A 26,915-nucleotide genomic window follows, 5' to 3' on the forward strand; every position below is an offset into this window, starting at 1 on the left:
GTCATACACCTGAGCTCATCTGACATTGTGTGTCAGATATGATCAAATTAAAAATGTTTAAAAATGATGATAATGACAGGGGTTGTTGGCGGTCCATTCGCGTGCTCTACTACATGATCAAATAATGTGCAATTCACGCATTCTCAGGTTTGTGCAGACAAGAAATCCAAGAGATGGTGTGAATAGTAACTATACCTTATAAAAAGGAAATCAAGGCTTTAAGAGTTAGCTCATTGCTGAATTTCCTCAGCTAGTACATTCCAGTGTTCTCACTCAAATGAAACATGACACATAAAACATAAGTCATTACCCATGAACCCAACTTGACATTTACCCTTGGTCTCCTCAAGGCAAGCGTCCTTCCCCATGAGATTGAACAGCCATAAGATTGAGCAAAGGTAACTTGGGAGACATGCTCTAGAATCGGAAGCCCTAGTAAATCCTGCCTTAGGGCCCTGCCCAGGAAGTTACCCCAGCACGTGTTCCATGAAGAGGAATGAAGGAAGAAAGGGCAAAATTACGGAACAAACTTTCAGGAACAGAATTCCCAAGTTTCTGTTAGATTCAGCACCCATCCCATCTATGGTATAACAAACTCTTCCATCAATCACAAATTAGTTATCCAGGAACTTAAAGCATGTTCCTTAGACTCAGCACACTCCCTTGACTCAAGTTGATATATCCATAGTATATTTTTATTCACACCTTTACCTGATAAAAAGGAAAGAGAAAAAGGTTTAGTATTTCTGAAGGGTTATGTCTCACATGTGTAAAATACTTCCAAACTCTTTTTACCTAAATCCTACTTTATGCTTAAATAATTAAGCCACATATTAGGCAAAGGTAATTGCTTTGGGGAACGCTTCCATTAACATGCTTAGCATTGTCCCTAGGCCATGTATGACGTGAATCAGGTCAAATACGTGGATCCAAGAAGTCTTAAGTATTAGAATTAATACGGTTAATCTGGAAAACAATGTCATTGTAAAAATTCATAAATTCAACCATACTTAAAGAAGCCAGACCATTGTAAACTTTATCACTTCATGTTATTCATCATTACTATTTGTTAAACACCTAATGCTTGATTCCACTAAAAATTTGAGATCTGATCAAAGTTTTCTAATGGAGAAAATTCACTCAATTGTATTTTCAAAAATAAAATGAAATAGCTCACTGAGTTTATGAATTATGTAGTTCAATAACTATCATATAAAATGACATATAGATATTCAAGCTATCAATTAGTAAATACCAATTTAAATATTAATATTAATTTTGGACCCCAACTATTTGGTGATTTTGATAAATATTAACTTACCAAATATTTTGTTTTTTCTTAAAATTTAAATTGTGCTAGAAATAGAGGGATCCCTGTTTATGCATACATTTTCCCAATAAGTTCCTGGTTTTCCAGTTGAATCCACTGATCATATTTATTTTTTACAGTAAACCAACTATAAAAACACACAGTTGAGATGAAAATATTTATTACTTTGCATTTTAATTCACAATAAGATAGCAGTACATACATTATGCTGTATCTGTGTATGCATTTATATGTGTATTAAGAGACATTTTTGGACCATCAATACTGAAGGAAGAGCTATCTTTTTATAAAAACGTCAATCTGTTAACATTTTATTACTTTGGCAATAGACTCTTTTTCTATGGCATTTCCAAATTATAATAAAGTCACTAACACTGCGAGCAATTTACAAAAACGATCTTCTTCAAGTTCATAGTAAATTAAAACTAGGCTATGGTTTGATTTATAAATGATAAGCAGATGACTTCTTGGTCCTGTACTCTGATCAAATGAATGTATTGGTCTTTATTTAGGACCAAAGAAGTCTTGCGAGGTTACCAGTTAGCCCCCTTGTCTTTAGGCAATACCACCACAAAGACATGGCATCCAGAGTTTGAAAAGGTTTTGGCAAAAGAAAGTTCATAAAAGTTGTTCAAGCCAATGGTGGCATTTCAAGACTTGGATGATCTGAAAGGCTCTTCCTCATGTCCACCCTTGCTGAAAGCCAACCTGTTTGTACCTGCAGTGAGGGAACGACCTTTCCTTCTCCTCAAGGGACTAGAATTCTTCAGAGCTGTGAAGGCCAACGCTTTACCCCTAGCCTCACTTTGGCAGGATAGATCTAATTCTTTTCATATCATCTGAAAGATTCTTCCCTTGATTTTCTCTCCGTGTCCACACCTTTACTCATCATAGTTGTTTGGAAATGTATTACAACTGTAGGCTCAAAAGAATAAAACAAATTGTCTATGTCAAGAAATACTTGAGATAGCCATAGTAGAATCCATTTAATTTCATTATTTTTTTTTTATTTTAAAAGATTTTATTTATTTATTTGAGAGAGAGAGAGCTAGCAGGAATGAGTAGGGGAAGATGGAGAGGGAAAGGGTGCGGCAAATTGCTCACTGAGCAGGGAACCTGATGTGAGGCTCGATCCCAGGACCCTGAGAGCATGACCTGAGCTGACGGCAGATGCTTCACCCACCGAACCACCCAGGCACCTCATTTAATTTTATTCTCTAGTCAACTAACTAAGCTATAGTGTCTCTTCCTTAGTACAGATATTTTAATATCATGAGGTGAAATGTATTTTGACATTCCAGGCAATGTAAAATTTTGGAAAGGGTCTATAACATAGACTATTTCTATAAATCATGTGGTCCAACATAATTTATAGAAAATTAGTGGGCAATCTCATATATGTATGCAATATCCCATAGAAAAAGAAGACTAAACAGTTTTGGAATTTGGCTCTATTTACCTAGCCACCACGTAGACATATTGTCAAAAGAAAAAAAAATTGCAAAAAAAAAAAAAACACAGAACAAAACCAAAACAAGACATCAACATTAATTCAATAGGACAATGGTAAAATTCTTTGCAAATATTCTCTTCTCAGCAGGCAAGGATGGCAAAAATAAAGTATCCTGTCATTATGACTCTTGGAGTCTTTTGAAGGGTCAACACAATGGGTTCCTTCTTAAAATTTTATGGAAAGTGAGGACATGTGAGAAGCGTAGCAGGACAGCTTTTTTGCAGTCTCCTCACTTACTGTGACAGTGCTTTCTATAAATCCAGCTGACCTTATCTATCTATTGGAGCAAGAATGACTTCAGATAACCATGATTTTGGAAGACTAATGAGATGCCGGTACAGCAATCCTTCTTAATGTCACTTCCGTTCACCACAAGAGCTTGAGATATATATATATTTTTTTCCTCAATTTTCAAGTAAGTGGCACATTCTCCTCTAGAGGGATATATTTCCCTAAACAAAATGTTCAAATAAAAAAAAAAACATGATATGAGCAGAAACTTAATCATTCAATGGATGCAGGAAACTTTGACGTGGCATCACAGAAACTATGGAAATTAAAAATTATATACATATAAATTTAAAAATTATATAAAATATCAGCAATCGAAGATGTTATCAATTATCTCTTTGCTCATACTTAGCAACTTGTTTTTATGTTATGTAGCATAGGAATTAATTCATTAGATGAGGGATTCATTCATTCATTCATTCATTCAACACATTTACTGACTAGACACAGCTGAGTTCTGAGGGTACCAGAAGAACACTGATTGGGAAGATAGAGTTCACCTCATATCCCTGCCTTCTTCATGATCATTGAAAGTAATTCAGCAAGAATGACCTCATTAAACACCAAGCTCACACGTACCCCGATACTCCTCTGTTATTCACTCTGCGGCATCACACCAAGCTCACACGTACCCCGATACTCCTCTGTTATTCACTCTGCGGCATCACACTCTGCGGCTAGTTCCTCCCAACATCCAGGTCCAGATGACCCCTCCTCTGCCTCTAACCCCTCACAAGCCATTTTAGTCAATCTTATTCTATTTTCTTTAGGCTAAGTATCCTTATCTGAATTTATGTTACATATTTACTCATTCGTGGATTTGCAGTATATCTCTGTCCTTTGATTATGAGCTCCGTTAGAGCAGATGATTTTTTTCTGCCTTGCCATTAAGAGATCAAAAAAAAAAAAACAAAACAAAAACAAAACAAAACAAAACAAAAACAGACTTGTTAAGTGAGTGCTTAAAATATGATCAATACTTATGCATATGTGTATTCTGAACTGACAGGATGCCCAAACCTAGGTCCCTCACTTACATGGTGGCAGTGACTGTAGGTGGGACACCCACTGTAGTTGAAAATGTACATCACCTGAGTCCCTACTCACAATGGCCATGTGCACATTTTTTGAGAGCAGAAAGGAAGTAGAGATTACATCAGTGATTTTTGTTTGGGGAAGACACTTCAGAAAAGAGATAATAATGGGCCTCTGAAAACAAAGCTCCCCAAAGTGGAAGATGGGAGGAGAATAAACATTCTTTCAGAAAAGATCCTCGAGTACAGTGTGTGTCAGAAATGAAAATATCATCATGACAAAATTTTTTTAAATTTTTTAATTTTTATTTTTTTTTTAAATTCTGGACTAGCTAAATATAAAGCATATCTTCCCTACTTCCCAGCGTCTGTTCTTATATTCTGTTACTCCTTTAATTATTTTGTAATACATCCTGTTGTTAAGCCAATCCTTTAAAATAATGACATAATCCTCTGGATTTCTCCAGTAAAAAATCCTCATATGGCCTATATTATTAAGATACAGATGATGTTTTCTTACACTAACTGCATTGCACAATGTGTCAAATCCGACTTACATTGTGGGTTAACCCATTGTTGAACAAGATTGAGATCCTTAGTAATATTTTTGGTGACTGTGAGGATCATAGTGACATAGGTAATTTTGTACATGGCTTGGAGGACCTCTAAGAATTTAGTTACCTTAGAAAGCAGCTAAATTGTTGGCATATTTTCAACTTAAAGCCCACTAATATCTGCTCAGAGATTCTCATCTATAGTTAATAGTTATCTCTCAGGATGAAGGCAGTGATGAGAAAGACAGATGTGCCTCTCTACTAAGGGGCCTCACAACAGTGTGTGGGCAGAGGGGCTGGGGACAAAAGGCACACGGATAAACACAATTGCCTACTAACATTTCTGATAAAAGCTATAAAGGAGACGTATGGATGCTATGAACTGAAGGTGCTAGAACTAGACCACACGTCTTCAGGTTTATAATCAAGTAGACTTCCTACCTCACTGTAGGCACTTATATATGAACAGGATATGTGCCTTCAACATGTATTCTGGTTTACAGGGATCATTTGAGTATTATAGTGACAAGCTACGTGCCAAGATTTTGGATGTTTTATCTTAGACTCAAGAGAATGGAAATAGAGATGCATCATTATGAAGTGACATAAATTAGTCTATTTAAGCAAAATATTTTGCTAATTATTGGTAAAAAAAAATTTTCATTAAAATGTGCACATGTTTATGGGGGGGGGGTTGTAGAGACCCAATTAGGATGGTGTTTTCGTGAAAACTTTATTCTCAAATTGTACACTGCCGTAAATGACACTAGAATTACTTCATGAGTCCATGTATTGGTATCCTAAGATTTATAAATGCAGAGGATATAAGCTCTGTACCGAACCAGAGGCAAAGTTTGGCAAGTTTGCCATCTCCTTGAAAGCAAGGAGGATGGGAGGAAGTATCAGTTTACATCTCCATGCCTGACAATGGCCAACTGCTTCCATTCTTCACCAAATCCAAGTACCAATTTAGCAAAATGGTTTTATTACTCTTACATGGAAATGAGGTTTAAAGGAAGCAAAGTAACTGCAGTACAATATCATTTTTCCTGGTTAAACACAAATGCCAACCCTGCTGACATTAGTCAATAGCTTTGAAGGACTTGGGAGGTTTGCCAACCCTAATTGCCCTCAGGAAGGACACGATTTAATGACATCTATTAATAAATGAGTTAATTGATTTGTTTGTTCATGTATTAGGCTTCATTCCAAATATGATTTGAGGTAGTATGTGAACTTATTTAAATAGAGTGTGGTTTCCAAAATGTGAAAGGCATTTCAACATTGTAATGTCCTTTTATCTACTAAATTTGACTATGTAAGGCTCAATAAATATTAGTATGAGATAATACTACTGGAAGGGTGGTTTATTCAGCACATGGATAGCAATGTGGTGATACACTCTGAACCAGGCATGTTTTTTAGATGATGGGAACACGACAGACAAACAAAACAAAGCAAAACAAAACAAAAAAACAAAAAACAAAAAAAAACAAAAAACCTGGCATCATAATGCTGACACTAGATTTTTTTACATCCAAAAGTAACACATTTATGTACAACAACAGGGTAGGTATAATTGATCTGAAGAATCAATGTAAATTTATATCAAGAAAGTGGAACCTTAAGATTTCAATTATTTTATTAGTCCATTTTTACTTTTGACTTCCATTCTTATAGTGAGCATTAAACACAATATGTTTTGACTTAATGATGGTGAGAATATAAATAATTACTACAGAAGGTAGTAATTGCAGGTCTGTATGAAAGATGTTCCAAACTTGCAAACATAGGGAATTTCAATGAGCCTATAATGGAACAAAATAATTAAGTTCTTAATATCAGGGGATATCTTGATTTAGTAATTTTTCTTATATACATAATTATCAAGGAATTACTCATTCAGACCCACGTAATTTTCTTTGTAATAATGGCAATCACATTATATCAGGGAATACTAAACCTATTATTACCGTTATACACAAACATTAAGTAATTTGTTTTCAAGTATACAAAGATTTTTCTCCCTGAAGTGGTTTCCAAAATTCTTTTTCCCGATGTCTTCAAAAGCAACTAATCTGATTTATTTTGTAACAGTGTAATTCACAAAACCTCCCAAGTATGATTTAGCATTAGGGATTACTATAAAGTGGTTAGTATTGTTTTTTGCAATCATAATGACTTTTTTAGTGGATCTGACCGATGCTAAGGCATCTTTTTTATTTTATTTTATTTTATTTTATTTTATTTTATTATTTTATTTTATTATTTTATTTATTTTATTTTAATTTTTGCCTTCTGGCTTTTTAAAAAAACAATTTTATTGGAGTTCAATTTGCCAACATATAGCATAACACCCAGTGCTCACCTCGCCAAGTGCCCCCCTCAATGCCCATCACCAAGTCATCCCAACCCCTCGCCCCCTCCCTTTCCACTACCCCTTGTTTGTTTCCCAGAGTTAGGTGTCTCTCATGTTTTGTCACCCTCACTGACATTTTCACTCATTTTCTCTCCTTTCCCTTTATTCCCTTTCATTATTTTTTATGTTACCCAAATGAATGAGACCATATACTGTTTGTCCTTCTCCGATTGACTTACTTCACTCAGCATAATACCCTCCAGTTCCATCCACGTCAAAGCAAATGGCGGGTATTTGTCGTTTCTAATGGCTGAGGAATATTCTATCGTATAAATAGACCACATCTTCCTTATCCATTCATCTTCTAAGGCATCTTTAAATGACACTGGGAAAGTCAAACTCTCCGTGTGGTCCCTGAGGAGATGTATGCTTTTCTTTCTTCCTCTCCCCTCCCCGCTGTCTCACACCTGCAGTGACTACCACGTGTTGACAGCCTAGTGGGTCAACACTGTCCCAGCCATGTTCCTCGAGCAGATGTCACTGAGCTAATATAGAATGTGCATATAGTTCAGTTTCTACAGATGTGGTACCAACATACTTATTCAAGATCCTAAGAAGTGTCTGCTTCAGGGTTACTTGATTAAATCTTTTGAGAAATCTGTTTCTTAAAAGGAAACATAACTCAATCTCCTCAAGATGTCAAATGACTACCTATTCCTTGTAAGATTTCCTCATTTAGATACATTTTAGAAATTCCTAAAAATAATTGTGGGCACACATTCAACTTTCCTCACAAAAAACCAACTCACAAACCCAAAGGAAGTTAAAAATAGGGATGAACCCAAGTGAGAGCTAGAAATCAGTGATCCTGTCCACTCTGTCTTAAAATCTTCCCATTTTTCTTAGGATGAAACAAGAAATATTGTCATGGTCCTCATGGCCTACCAGACTCCATAGGTTCTGACTCAGGTTTACCTCCCCAGACTCCTGGCAATATTACCTCCTTTTGGTTTTTGAAAATTATTTTTCTTCCTCCGACTATTTAGGGTCAAATACTGACATATTATGTTGCATTGGAAACACCTCTTTGTCATTCAGATCTCAGCTTTCCAGAACATTCCTTGACCTTCCAGACAAAATCAGACTTCCTAACCTTGGAGCACCCTAAACATTTATTTCTTATAGCTTTTTTTATGGTTTGTCATTTCTACTTACTTGATATCCAACTCTTCAAGTTTGAAATTCTAAGGCAAGGAAGCATGATAATTTAAATCCTTAATACTTAATGCAGCACCCCTAATTAATATTGGATGCACACACATGCAATAAATATTGAAGGATTCTTATTTTGTTTGGAACATAAGGACAGAGATTTAAGTCAAACATAATCCACAGTTTATGAAACATTGTCATCAGCGGATCAATAGACATATTTACTTCTCATTTCCTTGTGTCCTTTTATCCTCACACTTCACTCCTACCTCCTTTTTCAAAGGCAACCATCTTAATGAATTTCTGGAATATTGTGTAACTAGACTATTGTGGTACATTGTACTATCGTTCAGTAAATATCCATTCCTTCTTCCTCCACTCCTGGTCCCATAGCTTCTTTCCTTGGTCATGGGACTTGCTTTGGTTAATGGAATGTGGAAGACTGAGACTCAAAACCAGCTGCTTGACATGTGACCATGTGGTTAGGCAAGTTGTCTTGCAGTCTTGTCCTTCATCGTACACAGAGCAGGCTAGCTTATTCATGGATCCCTGAAGAAAGAGGCATGTGGACCCAACTTGAGGCCAACCTCAGCTTGAAAGCAAGGTCAGCCAACACCTCAACTGCCTCAAACCTCTACATATAAGAATATGTCTTTGGTATAATGAACAAGTGGTATTCTGGTATTGTTCATTGTCCAAGCATTTTGGGAGGAAAACCTAGTTGTTCCATATTGCATGCATTTTGGGAGGAAAACCTAGTTGTTGCATATTGCATGCATTTTCCGCTTTTAATTTTAAATAATGGCATTATTTTATTTTTCTTACTATATTCCCTGAGTATCATGTCCTTATAATTTATTTTTGTTGCTATGTGCTCATAAAAATTCTGCTGTGCTAGAAGTTCTCCAGATCTTTCTTTCACTCTTAATAAAGATCATGGCTGTATGGGAACCTGCCTGATGGATCAGTAGGGATGATAACATTCCTGTCACAGAGATTGTCCTGATTGTTCTGAGTCTTTGACTTTGCAGTAAGGACAGCTTGGGGCTGGGGGGGGGGGGTAGGCGTGAAGGGCCCTACATTATCATGTTGGGTGGAAGAGCCAGTTTGAAGCTACATGAGCAGTTGCATGCAGCTGTAATGTTAGTTGGTCTGATCCACCAGAATTCTGAGTACAGAAAACTCAGCTCTAGTACATCTATTGCAAACACATCCTCAGGAGAGATCAAGCTGGGAAAAAGTTGTCAGAGTGACAGGTCGGAGGCCCAGCTTCTTCTCCACTGCACCACACCTTACACATCCCCCAACCCATGCTCAACTTTTACAGGCTCTCCTTTACAGGCTGCCCCAGATCACAGATGAAAAGAAAAGAGAGAAAGTAACAGAATGCAAACAATAACTATAGAAGACAAATATCAGAGACTCAAAGCCTGAAAAAGACCAGAATAAATATAAAAATAGATAAAATTTGCTGACTATTTACTATATGGCAGGCACCATTTGCTCCACATAAATGCTATCATGTAACCTTCATACAGATCTGACAAAGTCAGTACTTTCTTAAAATTGTGTTGAGCATGTAATGTGAGATCTGCTTTTTAAATATATTTTTAAGTATAATTCAGTGTTGTTAATGGCAGTTTCAATGTTGTATAGCAGATCTCTAGAAGACCAACAACAAAAAACAGAACAAATAATCTGGTTAAAAAATGGACAAAGAACTTGAATAGAGATTTCTCCAAAGACGACAGATGGCCAACAGACACTTGAAAAGATGCTCAACATCACTCATCAGCAGGGAAATGCAAATCAAAAGCACAGGGAGATATCACCTCACACCAGTTAGGATGGCTCTTTTCAAAAAAAAAAATCCAGAAGATAACAAATGTTAGCAGGGATGTGGAAAAATTGGAACCCTTGTACACTGTTGGTAGGAATGCAAAATGGTGCAGCCACTATGGAAAACAGTATGGAAGTCTCTCAAAAAATTAAAAATAGGACTGCCCTACAATCCAGCAATCCTACTTCTAGGTATACATGCAGGAATTTTTTAATTGAAATCAGGATCTGAAAGTGATATTTGACTTCCATGTTTACTGAAGCATCATTCACAATGGCTAAGATGAGGAAAGAACCTAAAAGTCCATCAGCAGATGAGTGAAAAAAAAATGTGGTGTGTTTATATAATGGAATATCACCCAGCCTTAAAACATAATAAAACATAATAAAACCTTGTCATTTGTGACAACATAGATGAACCTTGAGGATATTATATGAAATAAACCAGTCACAGAAGTGCAAATACTGCATGGTTCTACTTATATGAGGAATCTAAAAGAGTCAAATTAATAGAAGTAAATAATATAATTGTAGTTGTTTGGGGAAGAGACAATAGACAGCTGTTGGTCATGGGCTATAAAGTTCAATAATGTTGTTTTGTCTTCATTTTACAAATTCGAGAACACAGGGAGACAGTGACAGTGAATTACCCACGGCCACAGGCTGGTCAGTAGGGGCTTTAGTAGGTGAGATCAGCCCATCACTCTAGGGCCCTTACACTACTGAAAACTATCCTGGGTGATGAACTCTATAAGTTTGCAGGCCGAAAGAGGGCATCATACACCCAACACGATTAATACAGACAAAAGAATTTCTCAACATATACTAGTGAAAACACTTACTTTTAAGAATAGAGAATCTTACAAGAAGAAGTAAAAAAAAAAAAAAAACCTCAAAATTAAGAAAATTACTATGGCTTCATGCTTGTACAGTGTTAAAAACCAGAAAATAGCGGGCCGTGGGTGGCTCAATATTTTGAGCAATGACTCTTGATTTGGGCTCAGGTCATGATCTCAGGGTCGTGAGATCGAGCTTTCCCAGCCCTTGTGAGGCTCCATTCCCACTGGGGAGTCTGCTTGAGATTCTCTCTCTCCCTTCCCCTCTGTCTCTCCTTCTCCCTAAATAAGTAAATACACAGAAAATAGTGGAAAGGCATATGTAAAGTTTTAAAAAGTAAATGTTTAAACTCAAGACAGTAATAGTCTGTCAAGTTGTATATGTATAAGCAAAAGACGCTTTCATACTTGGAACTCACAACATATGCATCCTTCTTAAAAAGTTGAAGACAGGGATCCCTGGGTGGCGCAGCGGTTTGGCGCCTGCCTTTGGCCCAGGGCGCGATCCTGGAGACCCGGGATCAAATCCCACGTCGGGCTCCCGGTGCATGGAGCCTGCCTCTCCCTCTGCCTGTGTCTCTGCCTCTCTCTCTCTGTGTGTGACTATCATAAATAAATAAAAATTTAAAAAAAAAAAAAAAAGTTGAAGACATAAAGGAGCGAACTACCAGAGGCAGCAAAGATGTTAAAAATGGATGCATGAGAATGTGGAAAGATTGGCATCAATCACACATAAGCTTAAATACCAAAATAAGCATAGGCAGTTGTTATGTCTAGGAAGTATCATTAAAATGCCATGCATTTTCATATAGAACACACGTATGTAATTCTTCAAAAAAGATGTAATAAAAATAAATGGGGTCAAAGACAAAAAAGTGACCTATACATAAAAGTCATGGCCCCAAATAACTCAGACACATGACAAATAAAGGGGACAGGGCAGCCCAGGTGGTTTAGCCATTTAGCACTGCCTTCAGCCCAGGGCCTGATCCTGGAGACCCAGGATCGAGTCCCATATGGAGCCTGCTTCTCCCTCTGCCTGTGTCTCTGCTTCTCTCTCTCTCTGTCTCTCATGAATAAATAAATACAATCTTTAAAAAAAAAAAAAAAGGGACAGCCAGCTGTAGGCAAGCAGAGGCCAGGTTAGCATGGAGGTTCCTCATGAAGGTCTAATCCACAGAACTATGTAAGGTCCTCCACTCAGCTTCATTTCATTCACCTTGCTCTGTCTGTAAATAAAGAAAAATAAAATAAAATAATAAAATAAATAAAATAAAATAAAACAATAAAATAAATAATAAAATAAAATAAATAAAATAAAATAAAATAAAAAATTCTTTACCTTTTAATTTCCTTCTCTGCATTGAAAACTTCTTTTCCTCTAAACCCCATCCCTTGCTGGTTTCTCTTCTCCACCAGTCTTTCTCTTTCTCTCTCCAGCCCCTGGCCCATCCCCAAAAGGGCATAACCTAAGGATTTATTTCCAAGGTTTTGTTTTATCTGATTATATTTTCCTTCTTGGAGAATGGGTTTATCACTCTGAGAGCCTCGATGGCAATCCAAGTGGCTCCCATTCTGCGTGTTCCTTGCCACCCATCCCTGGCCCTCTCAACCCGGCCTGGCTTCACATGGAAGCAGCCTCTGCCCCTTCCAACCCGTGGTGTTGCTGACCCTGAGCAGGAATCCCGGCCCCTTCCTGCCATCTGCCTCCAGCCCCTCTCACACTAGGTGTTGTGCACTCCCTTGTTCGGTGAGCCTATGATTCTGAGCAAGAGTCAAGCTTCCTGCCCATCTTGGCACTGGGCTCCTACGCAGATTGGGTGAGGATGGCGTAGCCCTCTGGGCCTCCACACCTGGGGAGGGAATCAGAGTTCTCTCATTCTGTAGGTGCGGGGGGTACGTACGTGTTCTGAAATCATTTCAAATGTACCCTCTGCTAGTTTGATCTCATTAGAGAGATTAGATGATCACTAAAATGATCTCATTTTCTCTTTAGAACAGCTTTGTTCTCTGTCTACTTTATTTCTACCAACTAATATCACCAACGTCTTCATTACTGAGCCAGAAGTCCATGATTCACCTTTGATTTTTCCTTTATTACCTCTGTCATCCGCTTCCGGCCCCATCACTGTTAATTCTTCCATTTTAATGACTTTACACATTTCTGTTTGCTCCATTTCTTTTGTTCACCCTTTTTTTTTTTTTTTCATGATTAAATGAAAGCAAAGCTGCTAACTAATCTTCTGGCTTTCATTATTTCATCCAATAAAGACCACATCTCAGAAGAAAGTCATTGTTCTAATGTGCAGCTCTGATTTTGTCACTGCTTTTTGTAAGTCTTGAGTAAACTTCCATTTTTCTCTATGATAAAATGGGTTTCATAAAACCGTATTTGCCACATTTCCTGTCTACAAATGAGTCTCTAAGACAACCCTGATGTTTTGGGGGCTATTCCCTTAGGTAGCTAACATTTATTTAGTCAGACATATTCAAGTCATGGCACACAAATTCATGCACATAAGAGAGATATTTTTGACTCTGCAAGTGTTCAATACATTTCCTCTGGCTATTTCTTCTACCCTCACTAAAATGAATCTCTTATTCTTTTTAGTTGAATTCCTGTCTAGAGCAGATTCCAACTTCACTGGGACACAATCTGTCCCCCCATTCTCGACATAGCTGTAGCATTTCTTGGCATCTTTGACACACATGCTGCTATGGCTTTATCTCTGTCTGTCTTGCCATGTTCTTCATTGTTAAGTCCACAATAAATGTGTTCTGATTGATTCATGCATTCAGAAAATATTATGAGGTGTCTGTGTTGCACCAGGCACCTATTGGATTGTAGGTCTACTGTCGTTACATTGCCATTGTGTAGTGGGAGGTAAGGATCGTGTAGTGGGGATGGTGAGACCACGAGTTCCCAGTGGCTTGGCTCTGAGGGTGTTAAAGCCAAGAATTGCCATCATGAGAAGCAGGGACCCTATTTATTTATTTATTTATTTATTTATTTATTTATTTATTTTTACTTGGTTTTATTTTATTTTATTTTTTTATTGGTGTTCAATTTGCCAACGTATAGAATAACACCCAGTGCTCATCCCATCAAGTGCTCTCAGAGGGTCTCTTCATTTTCTCTGGCAAGAACTTCACAATAAAGCACATGATCTAATCTGAAGGGAGACCTGTGGGTGAGCTCCCAAGAAGGCCTGCTATATTTCACTCAATTGCCTTGGAAACCTTCTGTTCATGTCTACTAGGATCCTAACCCCAGGAGGTTTATTGTCTTCAAAAAAGTCACTGTCACATACCATTTGGGTGACACTTTTGTGAAGGCTAAAAATAAATAAGTAAAAAAAACCCTAAATTTCACAGTTGTTACCATTTATAACAAAAGAAGCGTCCCTTTAGTCCTAGTAAAATGGCAGGCTTTTAATTAGAAGAGCAATATTTGCTTCTGAAACAGTTAAATCTAATATTGATCTCAAGTAATGCTAACAATGTAATTGTTCTTGAAAGGAATCAATAAGCCACAAAAAGAAAATGACACAGATTCTTAAAACATTAGATAAGCCTCTTCTAGACATTAATCATGTATAAACTTTCTCATAAAACCTTCCCTTTCCTACTCATTTACACTCTCAAATCTAATTATAGCTCATTGTCATTTTAAAGATCAAGTCCCCACTGTCTCAGTGTGTGCTTTCTTTCTAATTAAGTATTCGAGACCAGAGGGACCCAGGTTGGGGCTACATCAACTCAATTTGCACAAGCTGACATGCATCACAGAAACAGTTTTTGATAACTATTTCCCTGACAGCTTTGATGGGAGGGGAAAAGAAAAACACCCCCACTGAGCGGTGTGCACTCCCCGCCCCCACCCGCAAGCTCCAGGGTCAGCCAACCTGGTTAGTAGGCACCGAGCATCGACAGCAGAGTTTTGCTACCTTGCTAGCAGTAATCTAAATCACTACAGCTTAAAGGCACAAGCCAGTATGTGGTGAGTGATGAAAATCAAATCATAGAGACATCACTGGAAAATAACGCAGGGCACCCATGTTATATGGAGACAAAGATAGAGCCTCAAACTCCTGGCCCTGAAGAATTTTAACTCTTGCCCATGAAGCAAGCAAGCAAGCAAGCAAGCAGCAAATCAGGGATGCAGACAGTTCTTGCTTTTGTTCTACCCTCTGCTAGTAGACTGCCACAGAGTGACCAACTGGAGGGTTCATTATTTTGAGAAGATCACCATCATTCCTTGGCATTATTTGGTGACATCATGTCACTTTAATAAAATGGAAGGTAAAAAAATAAAATAAAATAAGATAATAAAATAAAATAAAATAAAATAAAATAAAATAAAATAAAATAATAAAATAAAATAAATAAAATAAAATAAAATAATAAAATAATAAAATAATAAAATAAAATAAAATAAAATGGAAGGTATGCCAATAAAAATGAAAAATAAAATAAAATAATAAAATAAAATAAAATAAAATAAAATAATAAAATAAAATAAAATAAAATGGAAGGTATGCCAATAAAAATGAAAATCTGACCACCTGTTTGCTCTCTAGAGACCCATGAAACCTGAATGAGGGAGAAGGATGTTAAAGCCCCTCGTGAAAACACTTTAAAAATAATTCCTCAGGCAGCTTGTGTAAACTCTGAGTGGCTGGTAGTGCTCTGAAAATCTCAGCAGAGAGAGAGAAAAAAATATCCCACAGTCATGATGATGGGCCTTCTCTAAAAATTATTTCCAAAACAATATAGTGAGAATACTTAACTGCTTTTTAAAGTCAATTACTCTTGAGACCTTCTTGCAAGATCTCTTTCACGGAGCACATGCGTTTCAAAAATGAGTATCAAAACCCGAAAAAAAGAAGTCTTCGAAGTCAACAGTGCACTAATATAGGCAAAACAGAAAGTTTGTCACAATCGCTAATATTGAACATGCTCCAATTACTTTATTTATTTATTTTTTACTACTCTACTTTAAAAAGGAATCTTATCAATTCCTGAAATGTGTCAAGTGGAAAGAATAATATAACCACGAGGGAAAGGATCCTCCGTGGAAATGAGACAAATGTAGACTTCAATGATTTATGCCAACTTTTCTGCACCCACGTGCTCACCAGAGATACTATTTTGTCAGGCGCTCACTCTGCCTAGGGAGAGAACTCCAGCATCCTGGGGTTTGGCCTTCCAGCTTCTGGAAGAATAAAATATGCAAATGGAAATTACACTTGCAGTTTTGTTTTGTGAAAGTTTGGAGTGAGAGGTCTCTGGTGAGCAGAAAGAAAAGGTTAGCAATTTTTAATATCCAAAATGATCAGTCATTTCCTATTCACATCTCTGGTGAACTACATAATGCCAAAGCTGTCACAAAAGCGAGGCGGAAAATAAAGTCTTAACAGCTTTAATTCAGTGGGGAAAAAAAATATCCCTGGAAGGTTTTTTTTTTTTTATTTTATATATTTTTTTATTTTCTCCTCCTCCCTCTAGAGCACTTTAGTTTTGCACAACACGCATTTTATAATTCTTAATTTATATTCAGCAACGGTGTTCTCTCAGGCTTTGAGACCTTACCCAGTTCCTCCATCTGATACTTCAAAGGATTTTGTTTTTGCTATTTTTTAGGTTAAAATGGGTGGTTCTCCCTGCATTCAGAAGAAACATGATGTCTTAAAAAAGAGGTGGCCAGCCTCTCGAGGTGGAAATTACTACTGCTGAGTTATAGCAATGCCCACTCCAAGAGGGCACAGAAGCTGGGCTCCATGGGGCTCACACATGACCCTCCTTCATCCTCACAACCCTCGAATGGCCAAGCTAGGGCTCACAGAGAAGCACAAGTTTTCCCGAGGTCACCAAGAACTAAATCTCTGAGTATCTGGCACACTTTGTCAATTCTGGAAAGCATAGAAATTGCTGTTAATTTATTCATTTATTCAATTATTTAACAAATGTTTCCTAACAGACCATGGAATCTCAAGCATAGCATTGGATGTGGAAAGGCAAACCGGAGTTCATTTGTGATTCCTGTCCTCAAGGACTTTCCCTTTCAATTTGAAAAAAAAAAAAAAAAAAAAAAGACCATTATGTAAACAGAGTGTTTCCATGGATACTCAAGCACAGGAGCCCTGAATGGTATCTTCTAATTACTAAATGTTTATAATAGCGACAAAGGAAAAAATACTCAGCAAGCTCATTCAAAAAATACATATTCTGGATTTATGGCACCGACATTAAGTAACAAAAGTAAAAATCAATCACAATCTTTTTGAAATTTGAGTACTGTGAAATTCTTGTTCTGAAAATTGTCATGGAATTGAGCTTTTATTTCTCATCAGTGCCAGTGTAGCTTGATTGCAACTCTTAATTTAAGGGATCCAGCTTGCAGGGATAACTGGAAAGCTCAGTAGAGAAAACTAGTTATGCTGAAGACTGCCGGTGTGTCAAGGATCAGCAATGGGTCTGATAAACCTGTCAGAATGGCTAAAATCAGCAACATAGAAGCAACAGGTGTTGGAGAGGATATGGAGAAAGGGGAATCCTCGTGCACTGTTGGTGGGAGTGCAATCAGGTGCAGCCATCTGGAAAACAGTATGGAGTTCCTCAAAAAGTTAAAAATAGAGCTACCCTACAATCTAGCAGTCACACTAGTGGGTATTTACTCAAAGAATACAAAGACACTCATTCAGAAGAAAACATGCACCTTTATGTTTATAGCAGTTTTATTTATGATAGCCAAATTATGGAAGAGTCCGCAAATCCATCAACAGATGAATGGGTAAAGAACAAGTGGTATGTATACACAACGGAATATTACTCAGCCAGGAAAAGAATGAGATCTTGCCATTGGCAACAACATGGATGGAGCTAGAGAATATAATCTCTATATATTTTATAAGTAAATTAAGCCCACCAGAGAAAGACAAATGCCATGTGATCTCACTCATCTGTGGGATTTAAGAAACAAGCAGAGGAAAGAGAGAGAGAAATCAGGAAACAGACTCTTAACTCTAGAGAACACACTGATGGTCAACAGGGGAGGTGGGGGGATGGGGGAAACACGTGAAGGGATGAAGGAGAGCACTTGTGATGAGCACTGAGCAATGTACAGAATTGGCGACTCACTATATGGTTCATCTGAATCTGATATAACACCGTATGTTAACTACACCGAACTTAAAATAAAAGACTTAATAATAAAAAAAAAAAGTCCGACAAAATACATATTCACTAACCAAAATAAATACCCTCAGGTTTTCAATGGAATGACCAGCATCTGCATTTCATCCTCTGAAAAGCCAGCATTAGATGTTAATTGTGTGAAACTACTACTGGGGATGCAAACCTAGGAACGTCTTAAAACAAATATGGAATTCGAACCTGGTAAATTTCCATGAAAGAACTTCAGGGTGTGAAAACAGGGTCTTTTCTCTAGATACTTAGATAAGGAACAGCATTTGTTTATGGAATAGCTAACAGACCAAGACAACTTCTCGCATCCGTAGGGTGATCTGAATATCAAGCCAGGTATCAAGGTGGCAAGTGCTGAAAGTAAAGTGAGGGTTTTGCCATCTGCCATAAGACGTGGAGGCCTGTCCCACGTAGGTGATCAGTGTACGTCTCGATTTTTAGTCTGTCATCATTGATACCGTTCATCTTAACACTACCTTCGATTCTGTGCTAATATAAATTTCTTAGAAACACGAATAGTTTGGGGTGTCTGGGTGTTTCAGTTGGTTAAGCACCTGACTCCTGATTTAGGCTCAGGGTCGTGATCGTGGGATCGGATCGAGCCCTGGGTTGGGTTCCCCACTCAGCAAGTGTGTCTGCTTCTCTCCCTCTGTCCCTACCCCCACTTGTGCTCTTGAGGGCAAACTCACTCTCTCTCTCTCTCTCTCTCTCTCTCTTTCTCACACACACGCACACACACACACTCAAATAAATAATCTTGAAAGAAATATGAGTATTTGAAGATACTGTACTTGTTTATACTCACTTAGTACAGTGAGTTATAATTTCTTTGTGCAGTTCTATTTTTTGCTCTAAGACTTTCAGGTCTGGAGAGCAAAACCTGCTTAGCACAATAATCAGTATAGACTTGGTGTTCAAAACACATGCCATGAATAGAATTGAAAGTGTATTCTTAATTTCAAAGTATTTTCTACCTCTGACTGTTTACTTAAAAAGCAGATGAAACACCAATTTCATGTTCACTACCTCTACTGGTATGTTCAAATGTATGAAATTTTGCCTATCACATTTCCCAAAATGCAATAAATCAGTTTCAAAGACATTTTAACACACTTGAGAAAAGGAGCTTCTGAGTGAAAGGTCATTGCTTTCATGTTAACATTATTATTTTTCAAGACCTTATAGTCACAAAAGACTTTATAGGGCCTGTCGCAGTTGAAGGTGAAAAATGTTATGATTGCCATTCACTTTTTTATTAAATAAACAGCATTACACAAAAACTATTTATATTAGCAATATGAAACAGAACTCTTATATTACTTATAAAATTCAGGGTCTTTTTTCTCTTTTCTTATTTTTCTAGAGTGGCTTAATATTTCTATTATTTTTGTAGAATATATCAGGCACTGACTAATGGTGGGAGTTCACTCAAAAGTAAAATATTTAAATCTTCATCATTCAGCTATTAAGAGAATAATTAATATCTATAAAGCACTCAAATTATTCATAGAAAGCATTTTTAGGCAGGTACTGTTATTTCCATATGCTACTTCTAATACATTAAAATAATCACATTAAGGAAAATTTATCTCATTTCTGCTATAATAGTGTTTTCATTGAAAACCCTCTATTTGGGAAGGCAATCTGGGGTATCTCAAAGGAGGCAAAATTCTAGACAATAAAGACTGCATTAAATATGCCCTGAAAGCAATGTTAATAGTTTAGTTCACCAAAATTAACCCATTCAACGTATGAAGTCATCCGTTGGTCTACAGCTGGCTAACAAAACCGTCATTTGTGAATAAAGTGGAAAACGCGTAAGGATAAAACATAACCCAAGTAACCTAAGCCTACACTATCCTAAGAATCCAAATGATACCGATTCTAAATGCAGATACTGATTTCCACGCCTATGTATTACTAGTATGAGATAAATTGGCAAATAGCACATTTTGAATTCCAGCAACACAAAAAAGCATATGCTTAACTGTGTGTGTTCAGTGATAATCATGCAAAGAGTGTGTGTCCCCGTGAGCACAAAGTGGGAGCACACGAGATGCCCGGGTGAGGACTGGGTGACCTCAGACTCTGAATACGCTGCCCATTGAACTGGGCCATTTGTGAGCGTGCAAGGTTCTCTTCCCTACGGTTGAGAGTATTAACCATTGTCTTCCACTTACAGGGGGGTCTGCATCCTCGGCATAAACGGTTGTGATAGGTGTGCCCTTGACAGCATCCGGAGCCACCATCCCTTTGTAGATTCGTTTACTGAACACTGGAGGATAATCATTCATATCCTGTAAAACACAATTAAGAGTTTTAGAGCTTCCGGTGAGAGCAGGTGAGGGCCGCAGACGCTAGACTGGCTCCATCTCTTCCTATCACACAAGCCATTTGCCACTGTCAACCTGCCAGCCTCTCAAGTGCATTATCCTCCCTGCACAGTGGGGCCCGAGGGACCTCGCCGAGCTGCTCTCCAATATCGAGTGCAGGGGGATCAACTGAAGGCCACTCTGCTCCAGCAAATGCGCTGAAATGATGCCTTCTGGACACGGCAGTTGTGCTCGAAATTCTCCCCAGAAGATACTTCCAGGGGTAGGAGGTGGTTTTGAACTTTGGAAACGGGGATGCACAACTTTTATGAAACGTGCCCTTCCGTAAGACAGGTGTAAAAGATGGTGGCTTTTTGGGTTTGTTCTGCTGTTGTTCCTTTTCAAAAAAAAAAAGCCCTTTAATGTTTCTGTTGCAACTGAAAATTCTGGAGATACTTAGCAAAATGGGATGATTAGCACATTTCAAGTGCAAACTATGAAACAGCCTTTGATGCCATCATACATTTTCACAAATGTAAAGTGATTAAATAATGTTTTCCCTATAGCACAACGTCAAGAATGACACAGAGAATTAGATGTTCCCATAGCCAGAAAATAATGGTGATTTGCTGCAGGATTTTTTTCAAGTAACTCTAGAGGCATCTTTTGGGTTGTTGTTGTTACAAACCAGTGATGGAAGTGCATTGTTATTCCTGTAGTGTCACACTCTAAACAAGTATTTATCAAGTCCCTCCCTCTTCTCCTGCTCAGTACTAGGCACTGGGGCCACTCCAGAAAATGGTGGCCCTGACGTCATGGCACTGACCTGCCACCTGACAGGTAAAGATACGGATTCTGCAGATACATAGTGACTTTGCCTAAATTAATCTACTTACTTGGTGGAGCCAAACTAATAAATCTGGTCCCTGGAGAGCAAGACCATTTTTCCCCCTACCATTTTATCCTTTATGAAGAAATGTGTTATCTTTTTTTTTTTCCTAAAAAATAATGCTTGTTAACATGGCTGATTCATATTTCTTAATTTTACTCATTTTAAAATAATTACTACATCCCCACATTATTTTGGGTACTTTGGGTCTAAAGTTGAATGTGTTAATTATCTTACTCCCCAGGTCATCTCTTTCTCACTTGCCATCAAAAACAAAAGAAAAAAATTATTCTACGTACTCTTTAATATTTGCTCTGATACAACCATTTCCCCGTACGACGTAAATTGGAAACCCACTAATTAACTGATCATAAACACCTCCTTTGGCAAAGAGGTCAGGATAATTATCTGTTACAGTCAAATAGCACTTGCTTTTATGTTCACAATAGAGTTGACATCTGAGTTGTAAATATGAGAAAACTTGCAGACTTTAATAAAAAAATAAGAGACCTTTAACTGTAAGCAAAACTAAAAAATACAATTTCCTCTGTTTTGATGTATTGTATTCATCACCTTCTATGAACAACAACCAAAAAGCTTCCTTTATAAATTATGACTCAGAATCTGAACACGTACATGAACCTGAAGGCTCTCGTTCTCCATAACGAGCGTGGTGTTGAGTATTGATCTTGAGGTTCCAGGCAGGGGGTAAATACGTAAAACATTTGCATGCATGCTTTCTCCTGCTCTTTTCAAGAGTGCCAATTAATGTAATGAGTGAATCTTGTAACTAAAGGGGTGGAAATCCTTTTGCACCCTAGGTGGGAACTTCTGAAGGTCAGAAAAGAAGGAGCCCAGCAACTGATTTTTTTCTTACACGAGATCCAAGGTCACATAAAATCGATATATTTAATGAATTTTCTTTTTTCTTCTTCTTCTTCTTTTTTTTTTTTTCATCTCAAAGGACACTTAAAACCTTCAAGGTATCAAACAATTTTGGATAATTTGATTCTTTGGGAAAAAAAAAAAGCCATGTGATTTTCTAGTTATCATATAGCTGTTAACAGCCCTGAGTACGGGGTCCCCATTTCTTTCCCTATAGCAAAGTATTCACTAGATTCATCTTCCTTTTTTTTTAATTATTTATTTGAGAGAGAGAAAGAGAGCATGAGTGGGGGAGAGGCAGAGGGAGAAGGAGATGCCCCGCTGAGCAGGGAGCTTGATGCAGGACTCGATCCCAGGACCCTGAGATCATGACCCTCAGGTCATGCTGAAGGGAGATGCTTCACCAACTGAGCCCCCCAGGCACCCCCAGATTCACCTTCTAACTGCGTGCATAGTGGATTTTTTTTTTAATAATCTGGCCTCACAAACTGATTAGCCACAAACTTAAGGTTGTAGTACCTGGAGGCCTCCAAGGCCTGCTACTTCTTTCCTCCGCTCCCCACTGGCAGGACCAACAGTAAGTCAATGCTGCCAAGGTGGCAACATTCCCTTTATAGTACATTGTACTCGTTTTGGGGTTACAATCTTTTATTGTACCTAAGAAGCTCTTGCACAGTGCATTATTTCAGATGAGAAAATTTATTGAAATGCGATGCCAACAAGCATAATCAATAGTTCATTATATTTATGCTCCAGGGATGTCTGAAGAAAAATGGACATAAATCTGCTTCTGTGCAAATGCTCTGTTATGCAGCAGACGAAGAAGTTCACCCTCCAAACAGCAGCTCATTCTGTTGCCCATTTTCCACTAGAGGGTAGTATTGGCAAAAAAAGAAGCATATCCTCTTCTGTCCTCTTAACAATTTTATCATAAAGACCAATAATAGTTTGCTTTCTGTGGTTGTAGTTTTCGTTGGTCTGAACAGAAATTGCCATTCATGTTTCCAAAGAGTGCTCTAGATGTTAGCACGGTTCTCATCTAGGACAACACTACGCCCTTCTTAGGGAAAAAAAAAAAAAAAAAAAAGAAAAGAAAATTGTACTAGTTGATGTATAAGTTGTTTCCATCTATTAAGCAAATGAAAATGCACCTGAAGGTACAGTTTTCTAGAAAGAAGAAAATAGGAGTTCCATTTATTTATTTTCTAAATGAAAGCCTAAGTTAACCAGAGGAACCATTTCCACTTGCAAGACCGCAGCACGCTTTGTAAATGAGCATCTCAGGGGAACAGGCCCTGGCTGGGGAGATTGCAAATTAATGACAGGTTTGCCACTAAATGTAGGGACGGAGGGGGTAAAGATTCTGATTTTTCTGGAATCACGGGTAAGAACTGTTCTTGAGAAGAGACTTTCTGCAGACAGAAGTGTACGAGATGTTTGTGCTCCGATCCTTTTTTTTTCTTTTTTTGTTTTTAAGGATGAAAATACAGTGAATGCCAGCCCCCATGGTCAGCTGTCATGCATGCCCTGTGAGGGACCCGGATGGGGCACCTGTGGCCAGGGTGGCTTCCACTGCTCAGCACTTGCACCTGGAGCTGTCTGCTGTCCATCCTCCAAAATGCTTTGAGGCCTGGGGAGCTGATGCCCGTCTTTCCCGGTGCCCCGAGCACCTGACTTCTTCTCTGCCTGTTCCCAGGTCCTCTTTCCACTGCTAGACACTTTCTTATGCATGTCCCAGCTGCTGTTTCCCCTGTTAGCTGCCTTCTGCTATTTCTTCCCTCTTGCAAACTTTCCTATTCTCTCTCTCTCTTTTTTTTTTTCCACAAACTTTCCTTCTCTTTTGGTCGTGTCTGACTTCTCTTCCCTCTCCTTCCGCAGAGGACCAAAAAGGCCCCGTCTCCAGCCAAACAAATCTTTTTTTTTTTTTTTTTTTCCCCAAACAAATCTTTTCTTCTGTTTTGCATGGGGTTCTCCTAAGTACAAACTATAAACTGACTGCAATGTTTTATTTTTTTTCTTCCTTTTTTTGGATCAAAACCTGCACGGGAGGCTTCTTTCTTAGAGGTCCGAGTTTGGTTTCCTTTTGTTTTGGTTTTATACCCAAGTACTTAGTTATTCTGGATTTTTTTAGGGGGGCTGCGTACCCCTGATGTAGGTCATCAAAGCTGTGCTTTGCCACAGTAACAAAATGTACACAGTGGCATTCAGGTTCACAAATACTGATGGAGCTCCCCCTGGGGATGTGCTTTAGATGTTGGGGATCCTGTTACCACCAAGAGAGGCACAGTTTCTGCTGCTACTGAACTGACAGGTAGGAGCAAAAAGCGGAAATTAAATACATAATGTAGGGTGCGATGACTTTTATGCAAGGAGTACGAGGATGCATGAGAGTGCCGAGTAAAGAGTTGCACTGAACTTCACAGAGGATGCATCTCTGTCTCCATCACTCATGCCCACCAGCAGGTGGGATCATCCTTCAAGGTCGATGGCTGCAGGAGGAGGAGGAGCACAGCACTGGGCGATCTTGATCAATCCACAGCGATAATATACAATTATCCCAGGGTGGGAATGGTAATGCAGGGAGAAGGGAGCTGAGGAGCTTAGGGGTGGGTCCCCAACCAGGAGGCAATGGGCAATTGAAAGCACACGTGCACATCCTGAGCTAGAGGCTTTGAGCCCATTCCCTGTAACTGTAACACCCACCTGGACTTTCCCCCGTGTTCACCATAATGACATTACGTGTGCTTTGTGTTTGCTGTGCATCAGGCATTACGCCAGGTGCATTCGATGTGTCATCTCGTTTAACGTGTCTGAAATATGTTAAGTCTTTTATTTCTATTTTGAATATAAAGAAATCAAAGCTTAGAGAGGTCAAGTTGCTCACGGTGAGGCAGCTAGCAAAGGGCAGACCCGTGACCACATGCTGGCATGTCAGACCCTGGAGGAGCCTTTCAGATATTTGCACATGAAGAGAAAGTTATCAGAAGATCATATATGTGTATGAAGATTGGAGTAGGACTTTCATTTAAAAAAATCCACACATAACTTTTTAAAGGTCTCTGTTCAAGAAACTTTACAATTTAACATTTTTTTAAAATTTATTTATTCATGAGAGACAGAGAGAGAGAGAGGGAGAGACACAGGCAGAGGGAGAAGTAGGCTCCATGCAGGGAGTCGACATGGGATTCGATCCCAGGACTCCAGGATCACACCCTGGGCAGGCAGGCGCCAAACCACTGAGCTACCCAGGGATCCCCTAATTTAACAATTCTTTCAAGTAGCTATTATATTTTTATCTTGGCAACCTGGTAAGCTTCTAAATGTTGCGTAACACAAATCTATTTCCCTGAAGATAATTTTCATAATTATTTATAAAGCTTGTTTTTTTTTTTCTGGTTAAAAAGAGAGACTTGTATCAGTTGAATTTGTACACTTAAAACAATAATTGACTCAATATTTAATCCTACAGCTATTTTCACTAAAACCTAAGGAAGTTTTCCCCAGGGCACCTGGTGGCTCAGCGGTTGAGCATCTGCCTTCGGCTCAGGGTGTGATCCTGGGGTCCTGGGATCGAGTCCCGCATCGGGCTCCCTGCATGGAGCCTGCTTCTCCCTCTGCCTGTGTCTCTGCCTCTCTCTCTTTCTCTCTGTGCATCTCTCATGAATAAATAAATAAAATCTTAAAAAAAAAGTTTTTCCCAAATTTCATTCTTTAGAAAACTAATCCTACCAGAAGCTTTATAAGCAAAATAGGATCCCTTAATCAACTACGGAAAATGTGGGCAATTGTTTTTTATTTTCCTGAGATTCACAGTGTGCATCAGCATATGAAGGGCTCCTGTATGAAGGCATCCAGTGGAGACATCTGTTCACCTCTGTGTGTCCCAGTATTTCCCAAATCCATTTGTCTTTGAAATTCTTTGTATATGAGACAACCATTACCATCTCAAGGAGCTCGTGCTGTGAAATATATGCTGAGCGGCCCCGAAGACAGTGCAATATTGAAGGCACAGACTGTAACTCTTTGGAATATTGTATGACTTTGGTGAATTACAGATTTCACACAATATATTGAGAATCCTGATGCATCAAGAGTGCCCCTCGTCTGTGGCAGCCAACTCATCAGGGATGCCCGGGGACAGGTGGCAGTGGGGGCGGTATCTGCCATCGACAGGGCTTTATCAGCATCTCCTGCCCCTGCTGGGAGGCAGTTCTGTTTTGGAGACTTCTGGCAAATGGGAGAATGTGACAGTCGCCGATGAGTAAATGAATGTAATTGTGAACACAAAGTAAGGCACCTTCCTGGGACTCCCAGGAACCAGTGAGAGATGTTCCAGGAGCCATGACGGAGACCCGCAGAAATGTGAATTATGACTGCTATGAGATACTACTGTTAACTCTGGGCAGGTACATTTTCATCTGTTTCCTCTAGTTTGGTTGTTGAGAGAAAAATATGCTCCATCTGAGCCATAAAACTCTAGAACAGCAGAGTACGAAGACACTTTACGAAATGATCTGACTCGGCCCCGTGGCACGCTCTTCCCGACACATTCACATTCTTGACGCTTGGCAGTGAATATATGAGAGAGAACATGCCAATATTCTTATCGATAATGCTGAATGTGATAATGCAGGAGAGAATAAAGGGTAATATTT

At 38.5% G+C, this 26,915-nt stretch overlaps 1 protein-coding gene across 1 annotated transcript in view; it reads right to left on the reverse strand.

Annotated features, from left to right (window-relative positions):
* The window catches only part of PCDH15 (protocadherin related 15), an 876,905-nt gene that overhangs the window by 166,624 nt on the left and 683,366 nt on the right, over positions 1–26,915 (reverse strand). Inside the window, exon 21 of the mRNA XM_072803740.1 lies at positions 20,355–20,471. Coding sequence (XP_072659841.1) covers positions 20,355–20,471 — 117 coding nt within the window. The remainder of the gene's footprint in view (positions 1–20,354; positions 20,472–26,915) is intronic.

Source organism: Canis lupus, chromosome 27 (genome assembly GCF_048164855.1).
Source record: "Canis lupus baileyi chromosome 27, mCanLup2.hap1, whole genome shotgun sequence".
NCBI lineage: Eukaryota > Metazoa > Chordata > Mammalia > Carnivora > Canidae > Canis > Canis lupus.